The 9,671-nt window shown below is 39.3% G+C and overlaps 1 protein-coding gene across 1 annotated transcript; it reads right to left on the bottom strand.

Moving 5' to 3' along the window:
* Positions 1-6,122: 6,122 nt before the first annotated feature.
* Positions 6,123-6,683, bottom strand: LOC111524594 (tumor necrosis factor alpha-induced protein 8-like protein 1). Its single transcript, XM_023189802.2, has one exon. It carries the CDS (start codon positions 6,681-6,683, stop codon positions 6,123-6,125), a length of 561 nt encoding a protein of 186 aa, XP_023045570.2.
* Positions 6,684-9,671: the final 2,988 nt, after the last annotated feature.

The following is a 9,671-nucleotide window of genomic DNA, read 5'->3' as shown; positions in this document are numbered from 1 at the left end:
GGTGAATTAACACATCACAAAGCGGTTTCTCATAAAGCTTCTTTCTAGTTTTTATAAGAGGATATTTCTTTTGTCATGATAAGCTTCAATGTGCTCTGAAATACCCCAGTGCAGATTCCAAGATAATAGTGTTAGCAAACTCCTCAATGAAAACAACAGAGTAATTCTGTGAGCTGAATTCACACATCACAAAGCAGTTTCTCAGAGAGCTTCCTTCTACTTTTTATCTGAGGATATTTCCTTTTTCACCATGGGCCTCAATGAGCTCACAAATACCCCATTGCAGATTCCTCAAAAACAGTATTAGCAAACTGCTCCATGAAAAGAAAAGTGTAATTCTCTTGGTTGAATTCACACAACACAAAGAACTTTCTCAGGAAGCTTCTTTCTAATTTTTATCTGTGGATATTTCCTATGTCAAAATAGGCTTCAAATGGATCCAAAATATCCCATCACAGTTTCCCCAGAAAGAGTGCTATCAAACTGATCCTTGAAAAAGAATCGTGTAACTCTGTGAGATAAATTCACAAATCTCAAAGCACAAATCACAGAGCAGTTTATCAGAATGTTTCCTTTCAGATTTAGTCTGAGTATATTTACTTTTTCACAATAAGCTTCCATGTGCTCCAAAATATCCCACCTTTGGTTCCAAGAAAACAGCATTAGCAAACTGTTCAATGAAAAGATTAGGGTGACTTGGTGAGTTGAATTCCCATATCACAAAGCAGTTTATCAGAAAGCTTCTCTTTGGTTTTCTATGGGGATATTTCCTTTGTCACCATAGCCTTGAGTGCACTCCCAAATATCCCTTTGCAGATTCCTCGAAAACAGTGTTTGCAAAGAGCTCCATGAAAAGAAAGGTGTAATTCTGTGAGATGAATTCACCCATCAAAAATAACTTTCTCAGAAAGCTTCTTTCTATTATTTTTCTGAGGGTATTTCCTTTCTCACCATAGGCTCTAATGCCATCCAAAATATCTCTTCTCAGATTTCCCAAAAGCAGTGCTATGAAACCAACCCATTGAAGACATCATGTAACTCTGTGAGATGAATTCGCAAATCACAAAGGAGTTTCTCAGAAAGTTTGTTTCTAGAATCGTCTGAGATATTTAATTTTTAACAATAGGCATCAATGTGCTCCAAAATATGCCATTGCAGATTCTAAGGAAACAGTGTTAGCAAACTGCTCAATGAAAAGAGCAGTGTAACTCTATGAGTTGAATTCACCCATCACAAAGCAGTTTCTCAGATAGCTTCTTTCTAGTTTTTGTCTGAGGATATTTCTTTTTTCACCATAGGCCCCAATGGGCTCCCAAATATCCCTTTGTAGTTTCCGCGAAAAGAACGTTAGCATTGTGCTCCATGAAAAGAAAGGTGTGACTCTGTGAGATGAATTAACACACCACAATGAACTTTCTCAGAAAGCTTCTTTATGCCTTTTATCTGCAGTTATTTCCTTTGTCACCATAGGCTTCAATGTGATCCACAATATTTCTCCTCTGTTTCCCCAAAAACAGTGGTATCAAACTGATCCATTGAATACATCATATAACTCCGTGAGATGAATTCATAGATTACAAAGGAGTTTTTCAGAAAGTTTCTGTCTAGTTTTTGTCTGAGGACATTTATGTTTAACAGTAGGCTTCAATGTACTTGGAAATATGACATCGCAGTTTCCAAAAAAAACAGTGCCAGCAAACTGCACAATGAAAAGGATGTGAGATGAATTCACACATCACTAAGCAGTTTCTCAGAAAGCTTATTTCTCGTTTTCCTGTGATATATCCTTTTTCAATATAGTCTACAAGGTGCTCGCAAATATCCCTTTGTAGATCCCATGAAAACTATGTTTAGAATCCGCTCCATGAAAAGAAAGGTGTAATTCTGTCAGATTAATTCACACATGACAAAGAACTTTCTCAGAGCTTTTTTCCAGTTTTTAACTGAGGTTATTTCTTTAGTCGCCATAAGCTTAACTGTGATCCAAAATATCCCTTCTCAGATTCCCCAAAAACAGTGCTATCAAACTGACCATAAAAAGAATCATGTAGCTCTGAGAGATGAATTCACAAATCATAAAGCAGTTTCTCAGAATGTCTCTTTCTTTTTTTTCTGAGGATACTTGCTTTGTCACCATAAGCTTCAATGTGCTCTGAAATATCTCATTGCAGATTACAAGAAAACAACGTTAGCAAACTACTCAATGAAAAGAAAGGTGTAATTCTTTGAGATAAATTCACACACCACAACGTAGTTTCTCAGAAGGGTTCTTTATGGTTTTTATCTGAAGGTATTTCCTTTGTCACCAAAGGCTTCAAAGTGATCCAAAATATCCCTTCTCAGATCCCCCAAAAACAGTGCTACCAAACTGACCCATGAAAAGAATCATGTAACTACATTAGGTGAATCAACACATCACAAAGTGAATTTTCAGAAAGCATATTTCTATTTTTATATGAGGATATATCCATTTGAGTATAGATCCTTTTTCACTAGAGGCTTCAATGCACTCAAAATATCCTAGTGCAGATTCCATGAAAACAGTGTTAGCAAACTGCTCATTGAAAAGATCAGTGTAACTCTGTGAGATGAATTCACACATCACAAAGCAGTTTCTCAGAAAGCTTCTTTTTGGTTTTTATCTGAGGATATTTCCTTTGTTACCATAGGCTTCAATGCACTCCCAATTAACCTATTACAGATTCCATGAAACAGTGATACCAAACTGCTCCATGAAAAGAAACGTGTAACTCTGCGAAATGAATTCACACTGACAAGTCTCTCAGAGAGGTTGTTTCCAGTTTTTATCTGAGAATATTTCCTTTGTCACCATAGGCTTCAAAGCCATCCAAAATATCCCTTCTCTAACTCCCCCAAAACAGTGCTACCAAAATGATACATGAAAACAATCGTGTAACCCTGTTATGTGAATTAACACATCACAAAGTGATTTCTCAGAAATCTTCTTTCTAGTTTTTATATAAGCATATTTCGTATGTCACCATAACCTTCAATGCACTCCGAGATATCCCATTGCAGATTCCAAGAACACAGTGTTATTGAACTGTTCAATGAGAATAAAACTGTAACTCTGAGAGATGAATTCACACATCACTAAGCAGTTTCTCAGAAAGCTTCTTTCTAGCTATTATTTGAGTATAGATCCTTTATCACTAGAGGCTTCCATGTACTCCCAAATATCTTAGTGCAGATTCCACGAAAAGAGTGTTAGCAAACTGCTCCTTGAAAATAGTGGTGTAACTGTGTGGTTCTTATCTGGGGATATTTCCTTTTTCACCTTATCCCTCTATGCACTCTCAAATATCACAGTGCAGATTCCATGATAAAAGTGTTACTAAACATTTCAATAGAAAGAATGGTATAACTTTGAGAGATGAATCCACACAGCACAAAGGAATTGCATAGAAGTTTTTCTTTTGGTTTTTATCTGAGGATATTTCCTTTGTCAGCAGAGGCTTCAATGTGCTCCAAAATATCCTATTGCAGATTCCACAAAATCAGTGTTATCAATCTGCTCAATGAAAAGAATGATGTAACTCTGTAAGATGAATTCACACATCACAATGAAGATTCTCAGAAAGCTTCTTTCTAGTTTTTATCTGAGGATATATCCCATTTCACCATAGGCCTCAATGTGCTCCCAAATATCCCTTTGCAGATTTCACAAAATCAGTGTTATCAAACTGCTCCATGAAAAGAAAGGTATACTTCTGTGAGATGAATTCACATATCACAATGAACTTTCTCATAAAAGTTTCTAGTTTTTATCTGAGGATATTTCCTTTGTCACCATCAACTTCAATGCACTACGAAATATTTCATTTCAGATTCCAAGTAAACGGTGTTACAAAAGTGCTCACTCAAAAGAACACTGATACTCTGAGATGAATTCACTAACCACAAAGCAGTTTCTCAGAAAGCTTCTTTTTGGTTTTTAACAGTATATTTCCTGTGTCACCATAAACTTCAATGCTCTACCAAAAAATCTGTTGAAGATTCCTCAAAATAGTATTAGCAAACTGCTCCATGAAAAGAAAGGTGTTACTCAGTGAGATGAATGCAAACATCACAAAGAAGATTCACAGAAAGCTTCTTTCTAGTTTTTATCTGAGGATATTTCTTTGTCACCATGCGCTTTGATGCAATTCAAAGTATCCGTTCTCAGATTCCCCAAAAACAGTGCTACCAAACTGTGCCATGATAACATAAGTGTAACTCTGCGAGATGAATTCACACTTCACAAAAGAGTTTCACAGAAAGTTTCTTGTTGTTTTTTTTCTGAGGATATTTTGTTTGTCACCATAGGCTTCATTGCACTCCAAAATATTCTATTGCAGATTCCACGAAAACAGTGTTAGCAAACTGCTCCACAAAAAGAGTGGTGTAACTGTGTGAGACGAATTCACACATCACAAAGCAGTTTCTCAGAAAGCTTCTTTCTAGTTTTCATCTGAGAATATTACCGTTTTCACCATAGGTCTCTTCTTGATCCCAAATACCACATTGTAGATTCCACAAAAACAGAATAACAAACTTCTCCATGAAAAGAAAGGGGCTACTCTGTGAGATGAATACACACTTCACATATAATTTTCTCAGGAATCTTCTTTCTAGTTTTTATCTGATTATATTTCGTTTGTCACCATAGACTTCAATGCAATCCAAAATATCCCTTTTCAATTTCCCCAATAACATGCTACCAATCTGCTCCATGAAAAGAATCGTGTAACACTGTGACATGAATTCACAAATCACAAAACAGTTTCTCAGAAAGCTTCTTTCTAGCTTTTGCATTAGGATATTTCCATTTTCACTATAGGCCTCAATGCACTAGCCAATATCTCTTTTGAGATTACACGAAAAAATTGTTATCAAAATGCTCCATGAACAGAAATGTGTGAATCTGTGAAATGAGTTCACACATCACAAAGCAGTTTCTCAGAAAGCTGTCTTTTGTTTTTTGTTTGAGGATATTTCTTTTGTCATCTTAGGCTTCAATACACTCCAAAATATCCCATTGCAGATTCCACGAAAACAGTGTTAGCAAACTGCTCCAAGAGAATCATCATGTAACTCTGTGAGATGTATACACAAATCACAAAGCAGTTTCTCAGAAAGCTTCTTTCTAGTTTTTATGTGAGGATATTTCCTTTGTTATATAGGCTTCGATGGGATCCAAAGTATCCCTTCTCAGATTCCCCAAAAACAGTGCTACCATTGTGCTCCATGAAAGGAGTGGTGTAACTGTGGAACGAATTCAATCCTCTGAAAGCTGTTTCTCTGAAAGCTTCTTTCTAGCTTTTATCTGAGGATATTACATTTGTCACCATAGTCCTCAATGTGCTCCAGAATATCCTACTGCAGATTCTACGAAAAAATGTTAGCAAACTTCTTTCTTTTTTCCTGTCTAATTTTTTGTATTATTAGTAGAGATGGGGTTTCACCATGTTAGCCAGGATGGTCTTGATCTCCTGACCTCGTGATCCGCCCACCTTGGCCTCCCAAAGTACTGGGATTACAGGCGTGAGGACCCCAGTCCTTGAATTGAGGCCCACCCTAATCCAAGATGACATCCTCTGAACTAATCCCATTTGTAATGATCCTATTTCCAAATCAGATCATCTTCTGGTCCTGGGGGTTAGGATGGGAATTTATAGATGGAGCAGGGGGTGCCGCGATTTGCCCCCTAACACTCTCCTTCCCCCAGTTCACCATGTGAACCCATAGTCCTTGTGTGTGGGGATGAAAATCCCAGGTGACGTTACCAAGTGGGAAGCAGTAGCCTTTGACTTTTACATCAATTGACCCAGGGGTCGGCGTGGCCCAGGAAGTACAAACGGGTGGAAGGTGGTCCCCAGAATAGGGCCCCAAATTCCTCTCCCCATTGGGCGGGGGCCAGGAGAAGAGGTGACATAGGTGTCTGAAACAGCTGCTACAGATGGCTCAGCATCCTCTCAAAGCGGCCAGGTCACCTACCTCTTTGGGGGAGTTTGACCCAAGTCCGATTGGGAGAAAAGAGGTGGAAAAAAACCACAAACCACACCACGCCCAGCAGAAGAGCCCCAGAAGGCGCGAGGGGCGTGGCCAGGTGGCCCCGGGGCTCAGAGGCTGCCCTCGTCCAGCATCCTTCCCAGGTCCTCGCAGATCCTGCGCAGGTGGGAGTGGTAGGGCTCGGTGGGGCCGTAAAACACTGCCAGGAAGACACAGTCGGCCTGGTGGTGGAACACGTGTTTGATGCAGCTGTGGCGCTTGGCGGTCAGCTGGGGGCCCATGACCTGGTGCAGCAGGTCACCGCACTCGAGCAGCCCAGCAGCCAGCACTTGCCGGTCGAAGGTGAACTCCACCAGCTGGAAGCTGATGGCCATCATGGCCAGGAAGTGTGCCCGGTGGCAGAAGTGCCACAGCAACGCCAGCTCCTCCCCGCCCACCTGGTCCTCACACAGCAGCAGCCCCAGCTTCAGGGCCACCTTCACCAGGTTCTTGAGCATCTTCTGGGCCTCCTTGCAGCTGCATGTGAACTCCCTGGTGGCGTGGTACAGCTCTTCCATCACCTCCCTGCTGGTGTCATACACCAGCATGGCCACCACTGCCTTAGAAGTCATCTTACTCAGGAGCTTCTTCTGCGCCTGCAGAGCCAGACTCTTGGTGCTGAAGATGTCCATGGCCTGCTCTCAGAGAAGAGTCTGTGCATTCAACCGTCGGGGGTCAATCCAACCACCTCCGTGGGCTGGGGCCGTTGCTGCGGTGGTGGGAGCAGCACCAGAGCAGGGCCGGGGCCGGGGCAGGTGCAAACTTTTCAATGCATAAAATGGTGTAACTCTGTGAGATGAATTCACACATCAGAAAGCAGTTTCTCAGAATATTTCCTTTTGTTTTTTGTCTGAGGATATTGCCTTTGCCACCGTAAACTTCAATGTGATCCAAAATATTCCTTCTCAGATTCCCCAAAACAGTGCTACCAAACTGATCCATAAAAAGTATCATGTAACTCTGTGAGTTGAATTTAAAAATCCCAAAGCAGTTTCACAGAAAGCATCTTTCTAGTTTTTGAATGAGGATATTTCTTTTTTCACTATAAGCCTCAATTTGCTCACAAATATGTATTTGCATGTTCTACGAAAATCGTGTTATGAAACTGCTCCATGAAAAGAAACGTGTAATTCAGTCATTTGAATTCACAGACCCCAAAACAGTTTCTCAGAAAGTTTCTATTTGGCTTTTGACTGAAGATATTTCCGTTGTCACCACAAGCTTAAATGCTCTCCCAAATATCCTATTGCAGATTCCACGAAAATAGCGTTATCACACTGCTCATTAAAAAGAATGGTGTAATGCTGTAAGACGAATTAATGCATCACCAAGCAGTTTCTCAGAAAGCTTATTTCTATTTTTTATCTGAGTTTATTTCTTTTTTCTCTATAGTCCTCAATGCAAACCCAAATATCCCTTTGCAGATTCCATGAAAACAGTATTACAAGACTGCTCTGTGAAAAGATAGCTGTAATTCTGTGAAATGAATTCACACATCACAAAGAATTTCCTCAGTATGCTTCTTTCTAGTTTTTGTCTGAGGATATTTCCTTTGTCACCATAGGCTTCATGCAATCCAAAATATTGTATTGCTCATTTCATGAACACTGTGTTAGCAAACTGCTCCCAGAAAATAGTCATGGAACGCTGTGAGATTAATATGCACATCACAAATCTATTTCTCAGAAAGTTTCTTGCTAGTTTTTATCTGATTATATTTCCATTGTCACACTAGGCTTCAGTGCAATCCAAAATATCCCTTCTCAGATTCCCCAAAAACAGTGCTAACAAACTGCTCCATGAAAGGAAATTTTAAGTCTGTGAGATGAAGTCACAAATTATAAAGCACTTTGTCAGAAACTTCTTTCTAGTTTTTTTCTCAGGATATTTCCTTTGTCAACATAAACTTCAATGCACTCCAAAATATCCCATTGCAGTTTCCAGGAAAACAGGGTTAGCAAGCTACTCAAATAAAATAACAGTGTAACCCTGTGGGAAAAATTGACACATAACAAAGAAGTTTCTCTGAAGGCTTCTTTTACGTTTTTATCTTAGGACATGTGCTTTGTCACCATAGGCTTTAATGAGCTCCCAAATATGCTATTGCAGATTCCACAAAAACAGTGTTAGTAGACTGTTCAATGAAAAGTAGAGTAATTCTGTGAGATTAATTCTGTGACATGAATTTACACATCACAGAGAAATTTCTCAAAAAGCTTCTTTCTAATTTTTATATTAGGATATTTCTTTTAGCGAACGACGCTCTTTTTTGCTTTGTTCAGTACTGTATCCCCCGCACCTAGTCCAGTGCTACAAGTAGTATTTTATTTATTAATTTATTTTAATTTTTTATTATACTTTAAGCTCATGGGTACATGTGCACAACGTGCAGGTTTGTTACATATGTATACTTGTGCCATGTTGCTGTGCTGCACCCATCAACTCGTCAGCAGCCTCCAACTCCTCATTTACCTCAAATATAACTCCCAATGTCATCCCTCATCTCTCCCACTTCCCCAAAATAGGTCCCGGTGTGTGATGTTCCCCTTCCCATGTCCAAGTGATCTCAATGTCCAATTCCCACCTATGAGTGAGAACATGCGGTGTTTGATTTTCTGTTCTTGTGATAGTTTACTGAGAATGATGGTTTCCAGCTGCATCCATGTCCCTACAAAGGACACAAACTCATCCTTTTTTATGGCTGCATAGTATTCCATGATGTATGTGTGCCACATTTTCTTAATCCAGTCTGTCACTGATGGACATTTGGGTTGATTCCAAGTCTTTGCTATTGTGAATTGCGCTGTAATAAACATACATGTGCATGTGTCTTTATAGCAGCATTATTTATAAACCTTTGGGTATATCCCCAGTAATGGGAAGGCTGGGTCATATAGTATTTCTAGTTCTAGATACAATTTGTCAATTTTGGCTTTTGTTGCCATTGATTTTGGTGTTTTAGACATGAAGTCCTTGCCCATGCCTATGTCCTGAATGGTATTACCTTGGTTTTCTTCTAGGGTTTTTATGATATTATGTCTAACATTTAAGTCTCTAACCCATCTTGAATTAATTTTTGTATAAGGAGTAAAGAAAAGATCCAGTGTCAGCTTTCTGCTTATGGCTAGCCAATTTTCCCAGCACCATTTATTAAATAGGGAATCTTTTCACCATTTTTTGTTTATCTCAGGTTTGTCAAAGATCAAATGGCTGTAGATGTGTGGTATTATTTCTGAGGACTCTGTTCTGTTCCATTGGTCTATATCTCTGTTTTGGTACCAGTACCATGCTGTTTTGGTTACTGTGTACTTGTAGTATAGTTTGAAGTCAAGTAGTGTGATGCCTCCCACTTTGTTCTTTTGACTTAGGACTGTCTTGGCAATGCAGGCTCTTTTTTGGTTCCATATGAACTTTAAAGCAGTTTTTTCCAATTCTGTGAGGAAACTCATTGGTAGCTTATGGGGATGGCATTGAATCTATAAATGACCTTGGGTAGTATGGCCATTTTCACAATATTGACTCTTTCTATCCATGAACATGATATGTTCTTCCATTTGTTTGTGTCCTCTTTTATTTCACTGAGCAGTCACCATAAGGTTGAATGCCCTCCAAAATATCCC

Source organism: Piliocolobus tephrosceles, unplaced genomic scaffold (assembly GCF_002776525.5).
Source record: "Piliocolobus tephrosceles isolate RC106 unplaced genomic scaffold, ASM277652v3 unscaffolded_7754, whole genome shotgun sequence".
Taxonomy (NCBI): domain Eukaryota; kingdom Metazoa; phylum Chordata; class Mammalia; order Primates; family Cercopithecidae; genus Piliocolobus; species Piliocolobus tephrosceles.
The sequence above is the reverse complement of the archived record's forward strand: the minus strand, read 5'-3'. Positions and strand labels throughout refer to the sequence as shown.